At 34.2% G+C, this 26,948-nt stretch overlaps 1 protein-coding gene and 1 long non-coding RNA gene across 2 annotated transcripts; one reads left to right on the top strand and one right to left on the bottom strand.

Moving 5' to 3' along the window:
* masp2 (MBL associated serine protease 2) lies at nt 1-26,134 on the top strand. Its single transcript, NM_001122858.2, has 11 exons — nt 1-125; nt 207-420; nt 2,407-2,584; nt 5,040-5,171; nt 11,698-11,894; nt 15,707-15,854; nt 19,635-19,753; nt 19,853-19,931; nt 22,743-22,865; nt 22,961-23,035; nt 25,154-26,134. Exons 1-11 carry the CDS (start codon nt 118-120, stop codon nt 25,933-25,935), a joined length of 2,055 nt encoding a protein of 684 aa, NP_001116330.2. The 5' UTR covers nt 1-117; the 3' UTR covers nt 25,936-26,134.
* LOC147831320 (uncharacterized) lies at nt 11,704-18,798 on the bottom strand. The gene is made up of 3 exons (XR_015523716.1): nt 18,351-18,798; nt 17,866-17,998; nt 11,704-13,781 (listed from the first exon to the last, which is right to left on the bottom strand). It is a non-coding gene; the product is annotated as an uncharacterized LOC147831320 (long non-coding RNA).
* Nucleotides 26,135-26,948: the final 814 nt, after the last annotated feature.

The following is a 26,948-nucleotide window of genomic DNA, read 5'->3' on the forward strand; positions in this document are numbered from 1 at the left end:
GTTTAGTTGAGTGTTTACATAAAGCCGTTTATTCAGCTGGTTCATTAACCTGGAGGACATTTGAGTTTTATGAGACAATTTTGTGACATGAGTTGATGTTTGTGATCTTCTAGAATGATGAACAGGTATGGAAGGTGTTGTGACAGGATTGTGAAGGCATCAGTGTGTTATCAGTGATACAGCTTTTTGTTTTGCTGCTGTTTTAGTGTATTGGCTTTCATCGCCCTGCTTCCATTAGCGTTTGGGCTAGAGCTGACAGGACTATTTGGGAGCTTCACATCCCCAAACTTCCCAAATGTCTATCCTAATAACCAGCGCGTGGTGTGGAATATCACAGCACCAGAAGGACACAGAGTACGCCTCTACTTTACTTATTTCAGCCTGGAGCCTTCTCATCGCTGCGAATATGACTACGTTCAGGTTAGATCCATGTTTTCATAGAGGGCTCATTATATATATATATATATATATATACACACACACACACACACACACACACACATACTCAGAATTATTAGCCCTCTGTTTATGAACACATTTCTAAACATAATAGTTTTAATAGCTCATTTCTAATAACTGATTTATTTTATTTTTGCCATGATGACAGTAAATAATATTTTACTAGATATTTTTCTAGACAATTCTATAAAGCTTAAATTTAAAAGCTTAACTAGCTTAATTAGGTTAAGTAGGCAGGATATGGAAATTAGGTAAGTTATTCTGTAATGATGGTACAGTTATTGCTAATATTTTAATAATAGTTTAATTATATCATATTAAATTCCAATTATACTATTTTTTATTGCAGTTTGTAATAGTTTGTATTTGTAAACAGTTTGTATTTTATTATTTGTTCAAATATTTAGACAATATTTTATATTTATATCATTTTAGTTTTTTCAATAAATTATTTGTGGTGGTTTACGTGTCATATTTAAGGATATTGCAGATATAATAAATTAGTTATTACAGATGTGGTTAAACCCCCTTTGTACTCAAACTATTTTAAGTTTATTACATCTTATAAATTGATGCAATAAAATGATTCATACTGATTTAGTGTATATTTTGTTTTAAATCAGGGATTAATCGTACTCCCATTATACTCACATAATTGATTTGAATATTAAATTGATAAGTTTGTAAATGTTTATTACATTTATTTAAATAATATTGATTTTTTATTTAAATGCATATTTAAGTAATATTTTGTATTTATTTAATTTAGTATTTTATTTTCTATATTTAATTTTATAAAAATATTTTCATTTATTTCTTCTTATTTTGTTTTGTATTTTTAACAAACTTAAATTAAAAAGTAGTTTGTAATTTCAGTTTAAAACTGTTCAAAATGTCTCCAAATATGCTTGAATAATCCAATAGTATCTGGATGCAGCCTTTATGATGCAAGCTGAGATTGCATCACTCAATGATGCAATGTCAGACACAATGCACTTCAATAGAGCGAGTGACGTCACTGTGAGGGGTAGGGTTAGGTGTGGGGTTAGGTGAGCCCATTAAAAAGCATTGGATGCGGCCCAGATTGCAATGCACCAGGTCTGCATCCAGACCCCTCTCCATTAATCTGGTTAAACAAGATTTAGCCTAATCAGAATTGTTTTGTCCATTTCAGATTAAAATGATTTCAGATTTTTTTTTTGTATAGAAATCCAAAATCAACAAGTGCTGAGGGGTGGGTTAAGGTGTTGGTGCTGTTTGGGTAAGGAATTGATCAGAATAAGCAGCAAAAGTAAGTCCAAGGCACTCAAAAAATGGGAAAACAAATTAAAACGCCTTTATTGACATAGCTATACCTTAAAACTGAGCCTTCACCTTTCTGCAAACACTTGTCTTCATCAGGGTAACCAATGAGGTAACCAAGAGGTTACTTTGATGAAGGAAAGCGTTTGCCGAAATGTGTAAGAGCAGTTTTAAGCAATCGCAATGTCAATAAAATCGTTTTAATATTTTCATCTACATTTTTCGAGTGCCTTGGACTTACTTTTGCTGATTTCTGATTTTTTTTTTTCAAAATCAACATGAAATGGTTATAATGTAAAAACACTTAACTTAGTCTAATTTAAATCTTAATTAAAGCTTCATTTTAACTCATTATCATTAAAGACTAAAATATATATAATTTACGAAAAATACATAATTATTGCATAGTAAAAAAAGTGTCAAAACATACAATCAAAGCACGTGCAGTCTACACCCACACATCTTGCTAGTAAATCGTGACCTGCCATTGACCCAGTGATATCAGCATACTGATGCTGAACATTTAATTAAGCCCCTCTATCATGAGATGAAATGCATAGTTCCTAATGATACTCTTGTGCATGGTAACTACGCTTGCTGTGTTATAATAGGATAAAATAATTACTACTTGCTCAAACTTTCCAGGTGTTCTCAGAAGGAAATGAGACCGTTCGCTTCTGTGGTGATACAGAGAAAAATTACGGCGATGCGCCCAAAAACACTGTCATCTATTCTGCCACCAGCAGCATGTCGGTAGTCTTCAGATCAGATTACTCCAATGAGGACCGATTCACAGGCTTCCAGGCGTTTTTCTCCGCTGAAGGTGATGGAAACAATGGATTCATAGCATGACTGACCCTGTCTTTCTGTCTCACTAAATGATCCTCTCTCTTGTGGTGATCCCTTTTGCTGTAAAACGGTTAAATTGGTAGTTAGCAGAAAAAAATGTGCATTCTATAGATGGGGAAAAAAGTTAGACTGCTTGGAAATTCCATGTTTTTCATGATTTACAATTTTTATATACAGCTGAAGTCAGAACTATTAGCCCCTGTTTATTTTCCCCCCAATTTCTGTTTAACGGAGAGAATTTTTATAAAACACATTTCTAAACATAATAGTTTTAATTACTCATTTCTAATAACTGATTTATTTTATCTTTGCCGTGATGACAGTAAATAATATTTGACTAGATAATTTTCTAGACACTTCTATTCAGTTTAAAGTGACATTTAAAGGCTTAACTAGATTAATTAGGTTAACTATGCAAGATATGGAAATTAGGCAAGATATTGTATAATGATGGTTTGTTCTGTAGACTATCAAAAAATATAGCTTGAAGGGGCTAATAATTTTGACCTTAAAATATATATATATATAAAAAAATTAAAACTTCTTTTATTCTAGCCAAAATAAAATAAACAAGACTTTCTTCAAAAGAAAAAAATATATTCAGACATACTGTAAAAATTTCCTTGCTCTGTTAAGCATCATTTGGGAAATATTTCCCAATTTGGGGGCTAATAATTCTCACTTCAACTGTATGTGAAATTAAAACATCTTTTTTGGCAAACTGCTTGTGACATTTCTTTTAAATGTTGTAATTTAGAGACTAAAATGACAATTTAAAAACATAATAACAAATATTAGACAGCATAATTTAGTTTTTCTAATTAGATGAATCCAAAAAGCAGTATTTGGTGCAATACCTCAGAATTTTAGTCACTACAAATGAAATCATTTGTTGTTGTTTTGTTTTTTGACTAAGTGACATTTTCAGAAAAAAAATACAATATTTGTTAACAGAAAGTTGTAAAAAACTGTTATCAGACCTAAGTGTTAATTGTTTGAAATTGAGATTTATACATTATTGGAAAGTTGGATTAATAATCTATATATATTAATAATCTATAATATTTATCTATAGTTTGTTAATTTAAGAATCTGGAATCTGTGTTAAAAAAAGACTTGTGAAAATCACCTGTAAAGTTGTTCAAATTAAGTTCTTAGTGAACCTTGTCAAATATGGTTTTACCAATACTAATAATTGGTTGGGCATCACGGTGGGTCAGTGGGAAGCACGATCGCCTCACAGCAAGAAGATCACTGGTTCGAGCCTCGGCTGGGTCAGTTGGCATTTCTGTATGGAGTTTTCATGTTCTCCCCGTGACTGTGTGAGTTTCCTCTGGGCGCTCTGGTTCCCCCCACAGTCCAAAGATATGTGGTATAGGGTGAATTGGGTAAACCAAATTGTCCGTAGTATATGAGTGTAAATTGGTGTGTGTGGATGTTTCCCAGTAATGGGTTGCAGCTGGAAGGGCATCTGCTGCGGCAAACAGCACCCAGATTAATAAAGGGACTAAGCTAAAAAAAATTAATGAATGAAAATCGGGCCTCTTTTATTAACCTATCCAAGCACACGCACACTGGATATTGAAGATGGAGAGAGTTAGAGTGTGGTTTCATTTCTAAAAATTGAACCTGCAACCTTTCGATTACAAGTCCAAATCCCCGACCAATTGACAACAGCTGCCCCTAAATGCAAATCAGTAATCATCAATATTAAGTTGTGATATATTTACAGTTGGGCAGCATGGTGGCTCAGTGCACTGTCGCTTCACATGCAGCAAGAAAGTCGCTGGTTCGAGTCCCAGCTGGCCAAGTTGGCATTTCTGCGTGGAGTTTGCCTGTTCACCCCGTGCTGGCATGGATTTCCTCCGGGTACTTCGGTTACCCCCTCAGTCCAAAGACATGCTATAGAGCATTTCATAGTGGTCATGTCACCGGCTAATAAACATTTCCTGCTTGCTTTAAAACTATTTCATAAATGTAACAAGAGGCAGTTCAATCATAACTTCATGTTAAAACAGCTATCATAACATTTTCAACATGTGACTCTTTTTGGATTCTTGGAAGCTATAGAAATTAAAAATGTTAAACAGGAAACATGTTGGGTCCATTGTTTTTGTTTACATCGCTAAAAAGGGTCTGTAGGTGAATTGAAAAGAAAAGAAATATTTTATTATATATTTTTTCCATAAGGGGTGGGCGAAAGTAACTATGCATTAAAAATTGGTTAAAGCATATCTAATTTTGTATTCCTAATATGAAATATCAAATCTTTTATTTACTACTTTTATCTTGTTTTCATCATATTTCCAGTGATGATACAAGTTATTGGCTGTATATTTATATACACACAAATAAATTGTGCTCTCAGTGGATGCCCAGATCTATATAAGAGAAAAGTGTTGCTAACAGCCTCTTTTTGCTCTTTCCAGACATTGATGAGTGCCTAAGCAGTGTTGATGGGGAGCCTGTGTGTGACCATAATTGCCACAATTATGTGGGGGGTTTTTACTGCACGTGCAGATTGGGATACCAACTCCATGCTGATAAAAGACATTGCCCTGGTAAGGCTGATACTGGAACAGCTCTAACCGCAGGCCTGTAGTATTGCTGCTTATTGATTATGACTTGTATGGGACAGTATATAAAATGTTGTGTCCATTCATTTTCATAAAAGCTAGTTATAACAAATGCACCATAAATGCCAAGTAACGGGTTAAAAGAACTGTCATCTATTCAGGTAAAGCATATTTTGTGTGATTAAACCACAAATCAATATTTAAAAAAATTTAGCCAAATTTAATTTGATTAGTTTTTTTTTTGTCAAATAACTTATTTAAATATTTCAGCCGATTCGAATGTTTCAGCCGATTCGAATTATTAGTGGTTATCAGCTGATAGATATGGGCCAGTAGGGACCTTCTGCGCCTACTGATAGGCTCAGAGGGTTGTTATCATTCATCCACATGATTAATCAGCAGTAGATCACATAAGGCTGCAGTCGGAAGTTAATGAGAGTTATTTATATTGTTTATCAAATTTCCCATTATTTGTATTTTATTAACGTCTACCCCAACCCTAAACCCAACCGTCACAGTAATGTTAAAACAGGTCTGGATCTGGAGTCTTCTCTATTAGTATAGCTGATAAACCACGAGAAATATTTATATTTTTTATTCAATTTCCTTAACGTCTAGCCCATCACAACCCTAAACCCAACTGTCACATTAATGTAAAAACAGATCTGGAGTCTTATTTATTAGTATAGCTGATTACCCTGTGGATGGATGATAACAGCCTTTTGAGCCTACCAATAGGCGCAGAAGCCCCCTACTGGCCCATATCTATTAGTTGATAACCACTGATAACGCCCATTCGATCAAGCAATAACATTCGAAGTGAACGAATATTTTAATATTATGCTTTAGGATATATGTAACTAAAGAACTATCTCTTTTACCCTTGGTGAGGTATAATTGGACAAAACATTGAACTTTAAAACGTTAAAGGATTTAGGCTTTTAAAGAAACAGTTTTAGGTTTTTAAAGAAACAGTGGTGTCCAATCCTGCATTTTGAGTGCAACCGTCTTGCATATTTGAGCTTTTTTTTTTTTTAATTAAACACATCTAAACCAGCGAATCAAGGTCTACTAGAAACATCTAAGCAGGTGTGTGGCAAATTGCAGCTGAACTCAGCTTTGAAAAAATATTATTGTAATTATATCAAATATTATAGTGTTTTTAAAGTACTATAGCACTTTAAGCACTTTAATTAATACCCTTCAACTGCCCCACCAAGAAAAAAGTTTTGGATTGCGTTTCTCAGTTCCTAATGTCGCTGGTAAACACAATCAATGCATTTTTTTTCAACATATCCCATTATTTCTAAAATATCAACCTCTACCAAATAGTTGATATGTCCATTTACGGTAAATTACCATATACTATGTTAATCTGAAAAAAGTATGATGTAAGACCAATTTATTAAAAAAAAAAAAAAAGATTTATGAAAACTAAATCATCTTTTTTTTTATGTGTGTGTGCCATAAAATATTTCAGATTCCCATTTAACATGTTTTCTTGTTGTTGTTTTTTGCAGTAAAACCAAAATCAAGTGATGTAGTGCAACAGGATTACGTTTATTTGATTTATTTATTTTTTTGAATACCAACAATGCTGTGTAGTTTAAAACAGTCATTCTTTAAAACAGTCAAAATATGGTCAACTGTTTGGTAGAGCAGGCAGTTAAAGAGATACAACAACTATAGGGACATAATAAAATTATGCAATACTGTAGTTTTCTACATCTATATGGAATATACAATACAAAACATGACTGTAAAAACTATTAAAAACTACAGTAGATTATAGTTAATACAACAGTTGGCTATAATATTCATGAACAAAGAATTATAAATATAATATATAGTATAATGCACAAAATAGTGTTCCAAAAACACTATATTATTTACTATAAATAAGTATTTTGTTCATGCAAGCTCTGCGGGAAAGATTTGCACACCCCTAATTTAAAACATACAATAGGGTATATGCAGAGCTAGTGTTTTTTCCCATACTGATAAACCTTCAGTGAGCAGTTAATGTGACTTTCTTCCATTTTATACGGTTCCTTTTACAGTATCAATGTTGTAATGTAATTAAAAAACAATCGGTTAAATAGACTTTGGCATTCATATAGTTGTTTAAGCTTTAAATGACACGAAAAGCCGTTTACTCGCATACACCCGTCAGAATTGGCAGGCTAGCGCAGAATCTCCTTTGAATAAACTGGGGTAAGAAAAATGTTCATATTTTTTTTAAGACATGGCAGGGAAAAATGTAATTTAATGCAGTGCTTCTTGTACAATCTAAGACCACCTTTAAATCAGATATAACTCAGCCAGTGGAGATTGCTGATTTTTAAAGAAAACTGACCTTAATATATATATAAGCTTATTATTAGCATCATCACTGACTATCCAGTAATAAGCACAAATAAAAAAATACAGAATGTCTCTTTGTCTGTAACTCAAGATCTGCATTTATTCAGAAGTAGAAGCAGCAGCATGTCTAGCTGGATGAGTCTTTAAAAGAAGTCCCAATATGCTGTCATAAAGCTGACATCACAGACCTACTAAATCAGCGGTCACTGCAGCCACAGTTCACCACACACTATCTATCAGGCCTGTCAACAGCTCTTGATTGAGCTAGCATAGCCTATAATCGAGAAGGAAATAGAGTCACCAAATAGTAGAGGGGGATTGTTATATCATTGATAGAGTAGCTGCGACTTACTGGCTTGCCTTTTTTCGATTTAAGTAAGGGTTGTGTAGGGTCGAATTGGCATATTTACATTTTCGACTCCCTTCAGGTTGTGAAAACTTTTGGGAGAAGTCGATTAGCAAAAAACTTGTCTCATTGAAAGTGCTAATGTTAGCTAGACAGCGCTAACTGGATTTAGCCTGAAGTGGGTTTCAGCGACAGATGGATAATACAGTGGGCAGCGTCTGGCTAGTATGCCCGTGTAAAGCAGTTGATCTCTGTCAGTCCAAGCGAGTTCAGGTTAATTACCGTTGGTTCCTGAGGGAGCAGCATTATAGGGATCGTTTGAAAATTGATACCTGTTTCGAGCTGTACTACTGTGCTAATGGTGGGTAATTAATCACAATTACCATCCTAGACATGCCTCTTAATTGTTTTTCTTTGCTAATGGGCAAGATAAAGACATCACATCATATCTCGCAGAAGGGAAGATAGAAACAATGACTTGTGTCTGAAATCATCCAGTCACATGAATCATTAGACCTTTGCCCTCCTGAGCTGAGATTCCCCGTTTATAGCAATTATTTGTAGCAGCTGCACTTGGTGAGGTTCATTTATTAAATTAATAGTTTGGCCAAAAATAACAATTCTGTCAGCATCTGCTCGCCCTTTATATGTTCCAATACATTTATGACGTTCTGACTTTGGTGCACCACAAAAATAACATATCTAAATGTGATTTTGAAGACATTTAAAGGGGTAGTTCACTTTAAAATGGAATATTTTCTTTAGATTTACTAACCCCCAGGTTATCTAACATTAGTTGGAGATTAGATTTATTTTTTATATATTATATTACTGTAATTGAAATATATAGCTGAAACTGTGAAATTAAAAAAGGGGGGGTTTACACTCCCAAGTTTTCTACATTATTACTTTACATTTAGGGCTTACCTATGACAGCTCTTAGCTCGCGTTTCTCTAAACTCTGTTTTTTTCTCTCAATTTCCTTTTATCTGCAAAGATCAGTTCAAAATTAGCAGTATCCCAATCAGTTAAGATATGGACTCAATTTAGGAAACACACTGGTTTACATAAAGGTCTTTTATACTTTCTCCAATATTTAAAAACCATCCATGTTTTGCACCATACAATATGGATGCGGCTTTCAGAATATGGTTTGATAAGAGCATTAAAACCATTGATGACTTGTACGAGAATAACCTTTCTAAAAGATTTGACCTACCTAATACACATTTATTTCGTTTTTTTTTTTTAAGTCAAGCACTGTGTAAAAACTACTTCCTCATTTTCCAAATCATCATCCTCCTGAATCTCAACTGGATGACTTGTTAAAGCTTGAACCACACTCAAAACATTGCATTTTTGTCCTTTCTGTTATAATCTGATTCACAATATTAATTCAGGCTCTGTAAGTCAAGCTAGAGGTGCTTGGGAAGAGAACTATGGTTTTGAGTTATCTGATGAACACTGGGAGCATATCCTTGAGCTCACACACCTCTTCTGTATGTGCAAGACAAGGCTTATACAATGTAAGATTTTTCATATGTTTTACTACACTAATGCTACACTAATATATATATATATATATATATATATATATATATATATATATATATATATATATATATATATATATATATTCCTCTGTCGGTGATGCATGCAGGCGTTCACCAGTGCATCTCATCGACATATTGTGGGAATGCCCAAAATTATTTGATTATTGGACAAAAAATCTGTTATTTTACTTTTTACTTTTTTTTTCGGCAGCTGGATGCCGAAAAAAGTAAAACAAAGGGCATTAAATTACAGACATTTACCATGAAATAACAGAGAGTTAACTACAGAAATTTACTTACATTTAAATTTCCTGTGAATTTCTGTAATTGACTGTTATTTTTTTAAATGTCTGTAATTTAAAAAAAAAAAAAATGTCAGCTGTCAAAAATAAATAAATAAATAAATAAATAACAGATTTTTTTTTTTTTACAATGTGCGTTTAACATAGATCTAGATACAAATCCATTTCTGGCTATTTTTGGGTGGGAAGTAGATGCTAACCTTCCAGTAATGGTCCAAAAGGCTTTAGCTTTTACTACTTTATTAGCAAGACATCCCATCCTGTTAAAGTGGAAACACGTCTCTCCACCCTAATTTGATTGCTAAGTTGGAAAAAATTCGACTATCACTTACTGGTTCTTTAAAGACCTTTGTCAAGGTGTGGCTTATCTTTTTAGATTATCTGCTGCCTAACGCTCTTGATTTGTAAGCTGAGCAATAATATAGAAAAACAAATTTATTATTAAATTTTATTTTATTTTTTTATTTATCATTCTTATTTTTACGTTTTAAACATTAATTATGTTTATTTAGTTTTTTCAATGAGTTGTAGACTGTTGAGGGACGGAAGTGTTTACTTGGGTTAGTGTTAACAACAACATGGAAGGATAATTATAAAATGAATGTTGTAATTGATATTACATGTAGAAAACCTGATTAAAAAAATTGAAATGGAAAAAAAGATGCTTTCAAAATTCATATTGGATACAAAATTACATCCTATATGAAGCTTGTGTGTTAACTGGCCAAATGCATATCCAAATAAACGATGTCGATGAATGTATTTTTTATATTTGTATTTGTGAATTCCTTTTTATCTCTGTTATTACAAATAAACTGAAGCAAGCACTGCAAAATATGTATGTCTTGTTTTTCTATTCACAATATAAATTAGTGCTGGGCCTGAATTTGCGAAAATGTTTATTTATGTTTATATATATAAAATATGTGTGTGATACAAATTATATGTAATATGAAATATCTATCTTTGCTTTACATAGTTTTGTTTTTATGTATCTGTGTTTCTTAACAAATTCACACACAAATATATTATGTCAAAGCAAACTTTAATTTTGATGCAGTTAATGTTGATAAATCTTAGCCCAGCACTAAAACAATTGAATTTGCTTGATTCTACACTGCTGACAGAACAATTATTACTACTATTATTATTGTAAATGTTTTTAATTCAATTCAATTCACCTTTATTTGTATAGCGTTTTTACAATGTAGATTGTGTCAAAGCAGCTTCACATAAAAGATCTTAGGAAATTGGAAGTGTAGTTCAGTTTAGCTCAGTTCAGTGTGGTTTAATAATCACTACTGAGATTCCAAACACTTAAGAGCAAATCCATCGATGCGTAGCTCTACTGATCCCAAACCATGCAAGCTAGTGGCGACAGTGGCGAGGAAAAAAAAAATTCACCAATTGGTGTAAGTGAAGAAAAAAAAACCTAGAGAGAAACCAGACTCAGTTGGGCACGACCATTTTAATTTCTCCGCTAGCCAAACGTCTTGTGCAGAGCTGTAGTCTCAGCGGCGGTTTTTAATCATAAAAAGAGACTTAATATCAGTGTAGATTTGTTTTGATGAGAGTTGCTAATAGTGTACAACATAAACAATAATCTGTGGCTGCTAGCAATTTTACAAGAAGGCATTCATTAAACTTTTTTAACATCCCTCATTCATGCTAATTAATGATACAGTTACTATCTGAAAAACAATACTGGATCTGATTACCATTTTATCTGCAAAAAAACACCTAAATGTTATGCATGTAACCTTTGTAGCTCTTCATAAAGTAATGTCAAGAAGCCCTTTCTCTGGGCATTTTTTAGTTGGTAAGATTTATTTAGGACTCAAATCAATGTCGCAATTTCCTGCTATCCTCAGTATTAAATGGGGCATAAATGTTAGTGTTTGTGTAATGTATATGTGTAAGCTTTTGACTTTCTTCCCCCACTGTAGTTGAGTGTAGTGGGCAGGTGTTTCAGCGGAGGTCAGGAGAACTGAGCAGTCCAGAGTACCCTGGTGTTTACCCCAAGATGAGTCGCTGTGATTACACTATCAGTCTAATGGAAGGCTTCCAAGTGACCCTGGACTTCCAGGACCTGTTTGATGTGGAGACTCATCCTGAAATCCAGTGCCCTTATGACATCCTCAAGGTTGGTTATTTCACAATCAGCAGCACTGACAGCTCTCCTGCTAGAATGGCAGTACAAGCCTGTAACAAAAGCTGTAATAGCTTGTGTTTACACATGTAAGCCACATTAATGGGGTATTTTGTGAACTTTGTACATCAACATCATAAGATAAAGATTGAGAAGTTTGGGCAGCCTTATGATGACAATTACAAGTTATAATTCAGATGCTAACTTGGTTATTTGTATATTTAAGGTGATTTTAAATTTAATTTCTTTTCAAATGATCCTATCATAACAAACTATGAGCCAAGGAAAAGTTTATTTATTTAGCTATATTATTTATTTATTCATTTTTTTTTAAATATTGTTTACTGTAAATTTCTTGAACTTTCTTGAAATTGAAAAGTTTTCTTCTAATTTTGGGTCATGAACACATGCCTGAACTTTGGTAATGTTTGAATTTGTTGTGAAATGTATGTTTGCATGTCCTGTTGTGATTAGGATCGGTCTGATTTGTTAAAGGTCCTAAAAAAAATACATAAAATACCTAATTTACACCTGTCAATCACTAAACACCCGAGGGTATGTAAAATGAAGTAGGAATTATTAGCCCCCCCTGAATTATTAGCCCCTCTGTTTAATTTTTCCCAATTTCTGTTTAACAGAGAGATTTAGAAACACATTTCTAAACATAATAGTTTTAATAACTCATTTCTAATAACTGATTTATTTTATCTTTGCCATGATGACAGTAAATAATATTTAATTATATATTTTTCAAGACACTTCTATACAGTTTAAGGTGACATTTAAAGGCTTAACTAGGTTAATTAGTTTAACTAGGCTGCTTAGGGTAATTAGGCAAATTATAGTATAACAATGGTTTGTTCTGTAGACTATCGAAAAAATATATAGCTTAAAGGGGCTAATAATTTTGACCTTAAAATGTTTTTTTTTTTTTTTAACTGCTTTTATTTTAGCCGAAATAAAACAAATAAGACTTTCTGCAGAATAAAAAAAGTATTATCAGACATACTGTGAACATTTCTGTGCTCTAAAAGAAGAAACAAAATCAAAGAGGGGCTAATAATTCTGACTTCAACTTGTATATGCCAGTTGAAAAAATTGTAATATCGAGGGAAAGTCCATTCACTTCAATCATTTGTTTTAAAAAGTGAAACTTGTGTTTTTTATTAGTTCACTACACACAATCTAGAAATTAGAAATATTTCAAGCCTTCATTTCTTTCGATTTTAAAGATTATGGATTAAAGATGAAAGCAACGTTTGTATTTCATTTGGAAATCAAGATCCCAGAGTCTGGAGGAAGAGCAGAGAAACATAAAATTCAAGCTGCTTAAAGTCCAGTGTGAAGTTTTCAAAGTCAGTGATGGTTTGGAGAGCCATGTCATATGCTGGTGTGGGTCCATTTTCTTTTATCAACGCAGCTCTATACCAGGACGTTTAAGAGCACTTCTTGCATTCTGCTGCCAACAAGCTTTTTGGAGATGATGGTTTTATTTTCCAGCAGGACTTGGAACCTCCACAAAGTGCCAATACTAGTACCTGATTTAAGGACCATGGTATGCCAGTTCTTAATTGGCCAGGAAACTGACTAAAAAAACCTGACTTAAGTTAAATGAAGGAAATGCAGATGAGCCGAAGGCCAATATCAAAGCAACTTGGGCTACCATAACAGCTCAACTGTGTCAAAGGCTGATCCCCTCCATGCCTTGCTGCCTTGATGCTGTAATTTGTGCAAAAGGAGGCCCTTTTATTAATTTGTATATTATCCTGCAAAAAATACAAGTCAGGAAAAAAATAGAACAGATAGCATAGATATAACATAAAATCAATAAAGAAACCAAGAAACATTTTCTAGACAAGAAAATTCAGCTGAGTTTCTCCACTAAACAAACTAAATCATCTGCCAGTGCAGTAAACAAAATAATCCTAAATAATTTTTACTGGCAGATGATTTTTTATTGGCAACGCAGTGGCGCAGTAGGTAGTGCTGTCGCCTCACAGCAAGAGGGTCGCTGAGGAAGAAAACTATTTAGACTTAGAAAGTTTTACTCCATTGAAAAAGCCTATTTTCTCATCAGTTGCAACTGGAAGGGAATGCGCTGCATAAAACAAATGCTGGAAAAGTATGTGGTTCATTCCGTTGTGGAGACCCCTGATAAATAAGGGACTGAGCCTAAGGAAAATGAATGAATAAACAACATACTTATTATACAGAATCAGTCATATGAGACCATATTAAATCCTCGGCTCAGTTGGCGTTTCTGTGTGGAGTTTGCATGTTCTCCCTGCGTTCGCGTGGGTTTCCTCTGGGTGCTCCGGTTTCCCCCACAGTCCAAAGAGATGCGGTACAGGTGAATTGGGTAGGCTAAAAAAAATTGTCCGTAGTGTATGAGTGTGTGTGTGTGTGAGATTGAGTTTGTGGATGTTTCCCAGAGATGGGTTGCGGCTGGAAGGGCATCGGCTGGATAAAAAATGTGCTGGATAAGTTGGTGGTTCATTCTGCTGTGGCGACCCCAGATTGATAAAGGGACCAAGCCGACAAGAAAATGAATGAATGTATGAATGATTTTGTATTTTATTTAAATTTTATTGTCTTGTTTTAAGATGAAACTTGATTTTGGCTTTGAATTTAATACAAAAAAAGTATTTTATTATTTTAGAAATTTTAGATATTACGATTAGAAAAAAGACAACATGAGGAAGAAAACTATTTAGACTTAGAAACTTTTCCTACATTGAAAAAGTCTATTTTTTTATGAGTTGCAACTGGAAGGGTATGCGCTGCATAACACACATGCTGGAAAAGTATGTGGTTCATTCCACTGTGGCGACCCCTGATAAATAAGGGACTAAGCCTAAGGAAAATGAATGAATAAACAACATACTTATTCTGACCTCTATTTGTTTGAATACAGAATAAGTCACATAAGACCATATTAAATTCAATCATATTTAAAAGATTAAAAATGTATTGCTGACGGGTGGATAAAACCCAGTGATTTGAAGCATATAGTCTAACTATGAAGATTAGTAATAAAATATTTCAAACAACAATTATTATTCTGGGGCTGCACTGTGATGGTTAAATAGAGTAATTTAATGTGTCATCAAATTCATTTTTTTACTTCACCATCAGAAAAAAATAAAGCCAAAATCCAACAGGACACATTCTAATGCATGAGAATAGCATTTTGTGTCTCAAAGCACTTTTCATCTTTGCTTCTTATAGAATCCCCAAGAATAATTAAATATTGTGAATGCTACACTACATACCAAAGACTCGCTTTGATCCTCAAGGAAGATTGTTTACAGCAAGTACTGTTTGAAGAGACACATAACTTGCCTTCAAGTGTCCTCGACGAATGTTAAGAAAGATTGATTTCAGAGTGGTTTACACAGAGATGATTGGCTCTCCATGAAAATAAGCATCATAAGTGTTTAAGAGTGTTTACCTTTTAGCTCTGATTTTTACACTCTGCAAGCTCGTTTGATTTTAACGACTGAATCCGATGGCCTTTTTATGGCGTTAAACAGCTCGTTATGGCTAAGCAAATTTGTAGTCTTTCAGTTTAGCCTTTTTTCTCGCCTTTACTGCCTCTAAAAACAGATATGGTCTCCTCGGCACTGGTGTTCAGCGTCAAACTACTCCACTAATCACTGACCTGAAGGCTGCTGAATACATAATGTATGCTCTCTCATGCCCTCCACAACCACATATTATTTCTCCTCACCCTCCCACCTCCCAAGAGGCTTGTTTATCTGTTGGCGTTTGTGTGCGCTGACAATTCAAACTGTTTTGTGTTTAAGATCACTGCAGGTGGGAGGGAGTATGGCCCGTTTTGTGGCAAGACCCCACCAAGAAAAATAGAGACTGGAACTCACAAAGTGCACGTGACCTTTCGTTCTGACCGCTCTGGGAAAAACAAAGGCTGGAAGATCAAGTACACCAGCACAGGTACATTTAAGTGGCAATAGGTATACTGAATAGCAGTTCATTTTGTGATAATGAGCAGCTAATGGTGTGTATATATAATCTTACAGTCCTATGTGTGCTCATAAAATTGAACATGAAAAGAGTGGACATGAAGTATTGATCTTATTATTTAAGAATTTATTTATTGAATTATTTTGTCATCTTAGCTGCATAGAGTGATTCCAGAAAGAAAGAAATGCCTGTAATCTTTTGTCCATATACTTTAATCTTACAATATCGTATGTAAAATGTTTATCTTGGTTATTTATATCTTTTATATGTGAATTATATATTAAACTATGTATTGAATATGGCCACAGTCCGCACCCTGCAGCCCAAGACCGGTTACTCACTGAGGGCGTACTCACACTATGCTATCTGAACCATGCCCAGGCCCGTTTCCCAGATCGTTTGAGAAGTGTGAGTGCTCTGAATCGGGCTCAGGCACGGTTCACCTGGCCCTGTTGGAAGACGTGTGCCAGAGCGCGGTTCACTTGAGCTTTGGCGTGGTACGCTTGTGTGTGAGTGCAAAGAGCACCAGAGCCTGAAACTGAAAGCGAGACGTGACTTTTCTGGGACTGTTTGATATGGATTGATTAATAATTCTTACTGTTCAATGAACGCAAACTGTCGTAGTTTATTAAAGACGCAAACCCTTCACTGCACGACAGCTGCACCTTCAGCAAACCTCCTAATTCCTGCAGCATGAGGACTTTAAGATTGTTTATGAGTGTCAAAAGTGTCTGATCTGTTCGGCGAAATATTTAACTATGTGTCACCGCATATCAAACGACTGAAACAATATTACAAAAGAAATCTCCACTGTGCTAAGCGAGAGCACTTACTGAACAGCAAATCATCATCGATAACGTAAGCGTGCCCAGGCCCGAATGTAATGTGAGTGCGGGCCGTTGGGGGAGACGGGAGGGGAGACAAGCATGCTTTGGGCTAGTTCAAGGCAACTGTACATAGTGTGAGTACGGCCTAAAGCTAAACAGGGCTGAGCCTGGTCAGTACCTGGATGAGAGAACACATGGGAAAACTTGGTTGCTTTTGGAAGTGGTGTTAGTGAGGCCAGCTCAACCAGTCTGTCCTAATGCCCCGGTAAAGTGAAGGAGACACTGTACTGTCAATGAGCACCGTCTTTTGGATTTCTTGACTCTCTGTGGTCATTAAAAATCCCATGGCACTTGTAAAGACTAGGGTGTAAACCTGATGTCGAAAATCCCTCAATCGCCTCTTACCGATCATGGCCATCCAATCATTCCCATCCACCGAATTAGCTTCATCACTGTCTCTTCACTCCATCATCATTAGCTGGTGTGTGGTGAGCGCACTGGCGCTGTTGTCCTGTGGCTACTGTCACATCATCCAAATGGATGCTGCACATTGGTGGTGGTATGGAGAGACCCTCCTCATGATTAATACACGATAAATGCACTATACACATTACATTACATATATAAATTTTATGTAAACTAGTGACTTTCCAAGTTGAAAATAAATGTGGTTATGACTTTTAATGAAAAGTTTCCCTTTAATAAAAAATGCTGTTTTCAGACAAAATACTAATGTTTTAACTTCAGAACAGTTTTTGTTTTTTTGTAATAACCCTGAATTTCATTTGCAGCAAGTAAAAACATTTGTGCGGTGGCCGAGAGAGCTTAACGCACTGCAATTTAAAAAGGCACATGCAATTACACAAAACACCAGCAAATAAAGAATCGATCTTAATCAATTTGACATCACACGTTGCAAATTCTCACAACACAAACAACTGAAAAAACGCACAGCAATTGGTCACAACACAATCAACTGAAGAAATGCACTGCTAATCGGTGACAACACTTGAGAATATGCACGAAACACAACAGAAATGTTTCAGGAGGACCCAAAAACATGACGGAAACTGCTGCGATATGGATTTTTAAAAATTTATTTTAATATCAGGATATTAAAATAAACGAAAAACAGCTCACCTTTCAAAGACCACCAATCACTTCACTGAGCAACAGTCATGCCATAATAATGCATTCATATCCCAGCCGGTTCCGTCTTGGTTTTGGGTCCCCTAGAAACATTTTCGTTGGGTCATGTGCATATTTGCAAGTGTTGTGATCAATTTGCTGCGCGTTTCTTCAGTTGTTTGTGTTGTGACCAATTTGCAACACGTGTGCTGTCAAATTGATGAAGATCGTTTCTTTTATTGCTGATGTTTTGTGTAATTGCATGTTTTCTTCAACTGCAGCGCATTAAGCTCTTTCGGCCACCATACATTTGTCATTCTAGTTGTCTTTTTTCAGAAAAAAGGTTCAAATGTGGCTAACTTTATAAAATAAAACAAATATCAACATTTTGCTGATACAGTTGTGAATACAGACACACGCATGTATGCATGCACACGTGAAACATAATTATTTTACATAATGTCAGAAAAATTATTCGTCCGAATTTTTTTTTTTACGATTTCCTTTGTACAAAAACATACAATTTTAAAAAGGGGTGTCCCCAAACCCCTCCCCTAAATCAACTGTCATTGGCGGATAAAAAAAATCACACTAAAATATATATATGAATAATTCATACATATTGGCTGCTAAATCAAAAAGTTCTAAATTGCTATGAGACTTCAAATATCTATAAATACCAATCTATTAATATTGCAAATATCACAGCTTTCCTCCCTTCAGTTGTAAGCTGTGTTGCCCACTTGATTTCTTTTAATATCATTTTTACACCACATTTAGCACAGTAAAAACACACATTAAACCCTGAATACAGGGCTTCTACAGTACTCGCCATATTATTCCTGTTCTATATATTATATATATAGAATATATTTCTCCATATTATTTTTAGTTGTGAGCTTCAGGGAGCCACTATCAATATACACTGACCTTTCTTAAGAGTCTATCATTATCAATGTAAAAAAAAACTACAAATATTTGATTTATTTATGATTGCTCATTATTAATGCTGATGAGAGTAGTTTGTTGATCTTGAACAGTGATGCTGTTTGCCACTGTTACACTGTAACAATGAATGCAGCAATACAATTTCCAATTCAAATGTAGATTTTATTTGTATGTGCAAACTTGCTGTCAGTTTTGTGCAAAAATATAGTAATTATGAATGTTGTGCAAGCTACCAAAAAAAGAACAACAGATGTTTTGATATAATACAGTGATGGCCAAAATTATTTTAACACCTGGCAGATTTGAAAAATTAGAGACATTTTTGACCTTCAAAACATGATTTCATTTATTAATGTTAATAAATGTAACATGCAGATAGTTGCTCTGAGCACAGAATACTGTATGTTTCAGAAGATGTTCTTAACCCACAATTAACTTAAATATTTGGTATATCCATCCCTCTATAGTCTTAAATGTATTTCCTAATAACTTCAACACTAATGTCCTCCATGTCTTCTGCAATTGAAGGCTTTCTTTTGAATTCCGTGAAGGAACACGATGAAAGTGAAATGGATTTTTTTTTGTTATAAAAAATGGCCTAAATCTCTTTATGATGGCTCTATTATATGGTTTATAGAGCTTAACGAGGACTTTCTAGATATTTTATTAGTTTTATGTTTTATGTTAAATTAGCCAGGTGTTCTAATAATGTTGGCCACCACTGTAGCTCTCTGGAGAGATGTTTTGGACATGATGCATTAAGATTCAGATGAGCATTAAAAAATTATGTCCTGTTTTCTAAAATGTGTGTTTTATCCTTAGTGTCCACTGTTCTTCTCTTTCATAGCCCAGCCATGTCCGAATCCCGTGGCTCCTCAACAGGGTCGTATCGAGCCTCAGCAGCCTCAGTACATCATGACGGACACCTTCAATGTCACATGTGATCTGGGCTATGAAATAATTCTAGTAACCATTTTTTTTTATTCCCCTTTAACTTTTTATGAGATTGAAGAAAAGGGCTTGCTATGCCATTTATAGACTTAAAAGTGAGTTTTGCATCTTCAGGGGGAAGAAGCTTTGCCCTTTTATCAAGCTACATGCCTGAGGGGGGGATTTTGGAATGGACCAATGCCCAACTGCGTCAGTAAGTTGCCCATGAATCCCAGATAAGCATGAAGTGTGAATAATTGTCAATGGAGGTTTACTATAACAAAGAGGAGGTACTTTTTTTAAACCAGAAATGAAGTCAGTCAAAGTTTACTGAGAACTTTGAGATCATTTTGAGTTGAAATAGTGAAGGTGCTTACAACATGACATATATTTTTACTTGGTCCCATTTTATAATGCAATTTTAATTACTATGTATTAATTTCTACATTTAAAATTAGATACAGTAACACTTACTGTGAATAAGCATACAGAAGCACTTATTGTGAATTAACATGTTTGTACTTATATGAAAAACATCTGTGTTAACACTTCGTTAACACACACGGTAAAACATTCTGGGTTTTATACAATTGATTTGTGTTAGGGCAACAAGAAGGAATTAAGTTATATGGAGCTAGATTTGTTTCTTTAGTACTAACAAATTTAAGTGCATTAAACACAAAACAAGTTGTCCCTCCAAAAACCTCACGAATTGTGTTGTTTCAGCTTATTTTAAATAGGTAGTTTAAACAAAGAGCAAACATAATGTTTGTAGTGCACTCACAATGTACCAATACATCTTAATATGTCTGTAAACTTAGCTAAATTCAACTTAAGTTTTTTTGTTTTGTTTACACAAGTGTATTAAAATAACTTGTATACACTGTAAAACAAACAAAAACGTTTTTTACAAGTAAAAGTTTGTATTTTTTACAGTAACTATTCTTTTGTTTTATTTTACAGTAAAATGTTTGTTATTTTATAGATATTTTCTTTTTTTTTAAGTTCCAATATTAAATTTACAAGAAATCGCCAGTATTTTGGTATTACATACATTTAATGCTTTTATTTGACATTTTTATGTTTTTTCCACCAAACTTATTCTTTACAGATTATGTCTGTAAATATACGGGGTTGTGGGGGGATATAGGGGATTGAATCACATTAAGTCTGAATATTTTTATTACCATTAAAGGTATTTCATCATGTGAGGGTTAAATTGAAGTTAGTAATGTCAATAAATAGTATTTTTGCAGTTTTCTGTAGTTTAACAGAATAGCCCTGCTGCCAGTCTTTTGACTCTTTTTAACAGATATTTTTTGCATGTAGGATATGGTAGTACAAAGCTTGTTTATGAATTCAAATATGAGGAACAACCCTAATAATTTCAACATAGTGGGATATGTTTTCAAATCAGATGTCTTATGTTTAAAATGACTTTTTTTAAAAGAATCTGCAGTTTATTGTGGGGAAAAAACAATAGAAAAGGGAATGGATAACAAGAATCCACTGAATGATTATAACAAATAAAATTTGCCACTATTACCACTAAAATTCAATTTCTGTGCACTGAAAAAAAGATTCAAAGATTATTCATTGGATTTACTTAATTTATTAAGGTGAGTGGTTGTAAACAATTTATATGGGCTGAATTTAAACAAACAAATTAATTTGAACATCACTAAATTTAAATTGTTTAAATTCAGCTGATATAAATTGTTCGCAACAATTTTGCAGAAATATTATTTCAGTGTATATACAGTTGAAGTCAGAATTATTAGCACTCCTTTGAATTTTTTTCTTTTTTAAATATTTCCCCAAGGATGTTTAACAGAGCAAGAAAATTTTCCCAGTATGTCTGATAATATTTTTTTTTTTCAGGAGAACATCTTATTTGTGTTATTTCGACTAGAATAAAATGCAGTTTTTATTCTTTTTTAAAAACATTTTAGGGACAAAATTATAAGCCCCTTTAAACTATATATATTTTTAATAGTCTACAGAACAAACCATCGTTATACAATAACTTGCCTAATTACTAAATCCTGCCTAGTTAACTTAATTAACATAGTTAAGTGTTGAAAGTATTTTGAAAAATATCTAGTAAAATATTATTTACTGTCATTATGACAAAGATAAAATAAGTCAGTTATTAGAAATGAGGTATTAAAACTACCATGTTTAGAAATCTGTTGAAAAGTCTTCTCTCCTGTAAACAGAAATTGGGGGGAAAAATAAACAGTGGGGCTAATAATTCAGTGGGGCTAATTATTCTGACTTTAACTGTATTTAAAAATGCAATTGTTAAAAGCTGTACTTTAGAAATAGTACTTAAGCCCATTACCAAATTATATGATCTGAATGTTTTACTTCTCTAGTAAATATATGTTATTGTTAGCTCATGTAAACATAATAGTTTCAAGGAATATCAAGGAATTATTATTCCCATGAAGATGTATGGTTAGGGTTAGAATTAGGGTTATGGTTAAGATTATAGTTTATAGTAAGGTTTCATTAGTTAATGTGTTTATTAACATGAACCAACAATAAACAATACTTAAAGTACAGCTTTTATTTTAGTTCAAATGTACTATATTACGATCCAAATTTATTCTTGTTAACTTTAGTTAATGCACTATGAGCTAAGATGAACTAACAATAATTCTCTCACTAACATTAGCAACTTTATTTTCATTATCTAACATTAACAAAGATGAATAAATACTGTAATGACTTTACTGTTCATTGTTTATTCATAAATAAATTCATAAAGTAAATGCATTGTCTAACAATAACTAATACAACTTTATTGTAAAGTGTTACTATGTTTTTTTTAATATTTTGAAATGTGAAGAAAGAACAAACATAAGAAACACAAGTGAATTTGAACAGGTTACATTCATGAAAGGCATAATCAACATACTATTATTTTATTTTTATGGATATGTCTAGGGTTTTTCGTCATTATTACTCACTACCGTGTCTATAAACTGTGTCAATGATCAGATGTCCCTTTTCTTTGCAGTTGTTGATTGTGGAGAGCCTCCAGAAGTGTGTAATGCAACTGTGAAATACACCACAACCATATATAAATCTGTGATCAAGTATACCTGCAATGAGTTCTACTCAATGGATGTTGGAGCAAGTGGTAAAGGACGATTGGATATCAAAACACCATATTGATCGTCACTGGAGGTTTAAAGCAATGTGAAAGAGCCTTAATTGTATTCTCTCTAATATTAGGAGTCTATACCTGCGCACATGACGGCTACTGGAGAGATGCCCTCGGTGGAAAAATACAACAGATATGTTTACCCAGTGAGTAGCGCATATCATTTATCAGACACTTTAATGTTTTAATACTGAATTACTTTATATTTTACACACTGCTAGGAAAGGTTTGGACAGATTTAACTGAATGAGTTTTTTTTGTGATCTTGAAAAACACTTTGAACAAAAAGAGGTTATAATTATATTTGTATACAAAACTTAAGTTTGAAATTCTTTACTTAAAGTGCTGTATGTTAAACTGTTTGTTGATATCTACACAATATGTATCTGGCTTAGGTAAGTAAAGGATTCCCAAGAAATGGTCCAATATGCTCATTTATAACCACAAGAATTTTCCCCAGAATGAAAGCTCAGTTTTGACCACATTTGGAACAGTCGTGAATATTAATGAGCTCTGCTCTGATGCTTTGCAGCTCGTGTCAGTGCCTGCTTCCTATGTCTCTCTCTCACACACACATATAGACTGGACTTTATGCAAAACACATCTAATTATATACATCTTGCAAATAGGTCTCTTTCAGCCTTAGAACTGTTTACTCCACTTCACCGCCCCTCCCATCCCCCCCCAATACCCTATTATTTATCATCGTATTTTACAGTTCTTTCCTGCTATCATCCCATAAAGGTATTTTCCCATTTTTCTCCCGAATTTTCAGTTTTTCTCTGAAGGGTGGCAATAAACATTAAAGAGCCGATCCTCCCTAAACGCAACCCATACCCCCGAACCACAAGGGGCCACCTCTTACTCTTAAATGTGTCTGTTCTGTGCTTTCGTTTTATTTAGGCATGTAAACACTTTGAGATAAATATAAAAACGGCGGGATTTCCTCTCGTTTATTACAGGTGCCTTTATCACTCCTCTGCAATCCTTAAAACAGTCATATAGTCATTAACAGTCATAAAACTGCCAGCTGACTTGCTTCATAATGATAACTAGACACTGTTTCCCAAGCAGATTCTATACACATGATTTAAATCAGAGCGTATTCCTTATTATGGTGAGCGTATCCCTTATTTTCACATCCCAATGTTGACTGGTATGCTTGTATGTATCTCTTGTTCTGCCTCAGAACTGTTAACTCCACCTCACCCTACTCACCCACTTAGGAGTTTACATGTGTCTGTTGCCTCATTAAAAACCACACCAAAGTCATTTCAGTATAGACACGTTAAACTAACAAAAGATAAACTTCAACAGACAAATTTATAATCTGTATATCCTGCATTTTGCATTCAGATGAGTTACAGTATGAACACTTTGTGGTCATCACTCAGTGGCTGTCTGCTTCACAAACCTGCTCCTTTTTAGTCTCCCTGCCTATCTCAAAGTCCCACATACATGCTATGTTTAATACAAGCTTAGATAAACAAAAAATAAGGGGAAAAATAGCATTGTTGAAATCTCACTAGAGAATGTTGTGGCTAATCAAATGCAGCCTGGGACATGTACATGGTTTAGAAAGAACAAATAGTGTAAAAGAATTCATACTGTGTATGACTCCCATCCCATCTCGCATGCCTCTATACTGAATGTAACCCAAAACCATGATTTTTCCTTTACCAAACTTGACTGATTTCTGTGAGAATCTTGGGTCCATGCGGGTTACAATAGGTCTTCTGCAGTATTTGTGATGATTGTGATGCAGTTCAGCAGGTGATTTATCAGAAAAATCTACTTTTCTGACACTTTTCCAAATGATCAACTAGAAGTCAAGCTATTATTTATTGCTCTTACAACTGGGATCAACAACAAGACTTTTTTTTAACAGGTAGTGTATATTAATGAACCCATGTGTGTCATCAGTTTGTGTTTTGTTTTGATTAGCCTGGCATTTTACACTTGCTCATGAAACAATGGTGTTTGAGGCTTACAGTATATCATTTCCATGTAATGAACTCTTATTATTCAGCTATGCTCATGTAGATCCAGATTTACATTCTATATTTAAACTCTAAATCAACTGGAGGTCATTAAGTCAAAAAAGATTGAGAAAAACTGTTTGTGTTCTTTATTCAAAAATGTGAAAACAATAATATAGAAATGAGCAAGTGTGTCCAAACATTACAAATTTTTTGATGAATGATTAAACTGAAGTTTGCTCAAAAACATTTGTGTTGACACTAATCTGGTGCCATCTCTGACAGTTTGTGGGCAGCCTGAGCTAAAGCTGTCCAAGGTGATCGGTGGGGAGAACGCAGAGAAGAACGAGATTCCCTGGCAGGTCATGATACGGATGGGCACCAAGTTCATAGGTGGTGCCTCTCTGCTGTCGGACGGCTGGGTTCTCACCGCTGCTCATGTCGTGAAATCCTTCGAGGACTCTGCCAATCTGCAGCTGAGGATGGGCACAGTCAAACATCACGACAACGAGGCGGTAGTTGGCATTCCACAGAAAATCTTCATTCACCCTCAGTACCATCACGATAATGTCAACTTCAACCATGACATAGCACTGATTAAACTGGAGTACAAGGTACCTGTCAGTAAAGCCGTCATGCCTGTGTGTTTGCCCGGGAGGGAAGAGCGGTTTGTTTTGAAGGCTAATGATGTGGGGAAGGTGTCTGGATGGGGAGTGTCAAATATAAACACACCTGCATTATTTTCTGGGAATCTGAAGTATGTACATTTACCTGTCTCCAACTTTAACGACTGTAAAACCAAATATGACTCTACAGTAACTAGTAAAGGGAAACTAGTGGTGACGGAGAATATGATTTGTGCTGGGTTTTCCCAGGGGGGGAAAGATTCCTGCCAGGGGGACAGTGGAGGGCCCTTTGCGTTTTTTGACAAACAGAGTAAAAGCTGGTTTATAGGCGGTATCGTGTCATGGGGGCATGGCTGCGCTCAGGCTGGGTATTATGGGGTTTATACCAAAGTGAGCAACTACCTTTCATGGATTGAAGAAGTCATGTCAAAAAACAGTTGAAATAGTTCAGAAAATTTGAATGATTGTTCGGTATTAAAGTTAATGTCTATGACAAGCATATAATATCCCAAGTTTGTACAGCACTTTTGTTGGCACTTGCTGTTTTAAATGTGCTCAATAAATTAAGCTGAATCAGAGGTATATGGGTCAAAAGCAAAAAGCGATTTTCAGCAATGAAACAATAAAAAAAATGTTTATATTTGTTGTTTATTTTGCTGCTTATATTTGAATGTGTTCTGTTTAATTTAATTTTTTTTGCTGATGAATAAATAACGACTATCATAAATATTTTAAATAGTATATATATATATATATATATATATATATATATATATATATATATATATATATATGTATATATATATATATATATATATATATATGTATATATATATATATATATATATGTATATATATATATATATGATATATATGTATATATAATCATATATATATACTATTTAAAATATTTATGATAGTCGTTATATATATATAGGTCACTACATTTACCCATTTGGGCAACCCAGTGGCGTGGTAGGTAGTGCTGTCGCCTCACATCAAGAAGGTCGCTGGTTCGAGTCTCGGCTGAGTTAGTTGGTGTTTCTGTGTGGAGTTTGCATGTTCTCCCTGCGTTTGCATGGGTTTCCCCCACAGTCCAAAGACATGTGGTATAGGTAAATTGAGTAAGCTAAATTGTCCGTAGTGTATGAGTGTCTATGGATGTTTCACAAAGATGTGTTGCAGCTGGAAGGGCATCCACTGCGTAAAAAATACTGGATAATTTGGCGGTTCATTCCGCTGTGGCGACGCCCGATTAATAAAGGAACTAAGCCGAAAAAAAATTAAAGAATTTACCCATTTGTCTGCAAGAAGTCTTCAATAATTTAAAATATAAAAGAGTAGTAAAATTAAATAAGTCATTAATGAAGAACAATAATGGTGCATTATTTCATTCATATTTTGACATTTTCTTGTCCCAAAAGTCCCAAAATGTGTTATAATTGCAATTAAAA

Source organism: Danio rerio, chromosome 23 (assembly GCF_052040795.2).
Source record: "Danio rerio strain M-AB ecotype USA chromosome 23, GRCz13ab, whole genome shotgun sequence".
NCBI classification, from domain to species: Eukaryota; Metazoa; Chordata; class Actinopteri; order Cypriniformes; family Danionidae; genus Danio; species Danio rerio.

Excerpts from the sequence above, each read along its gene's own strand:
- masp2 (NM_001122858.2), top strand. Across the intron at positions 5,172-11,697 it reads TGATAAAAGACATTGCCCTG|TTGAGTGTAGTGGGCAGGTG; the intron begins GTAAGGCTGATA and ends CCCCCACTGTAG. Across the intron at positions 15,855-19,634 it reads GATCAAGTACACCAGCACAG|CCCAGCCATGTCCGAATCCC; the intron begins GTACATTTAAGT and ends TCTCTTTCATAG.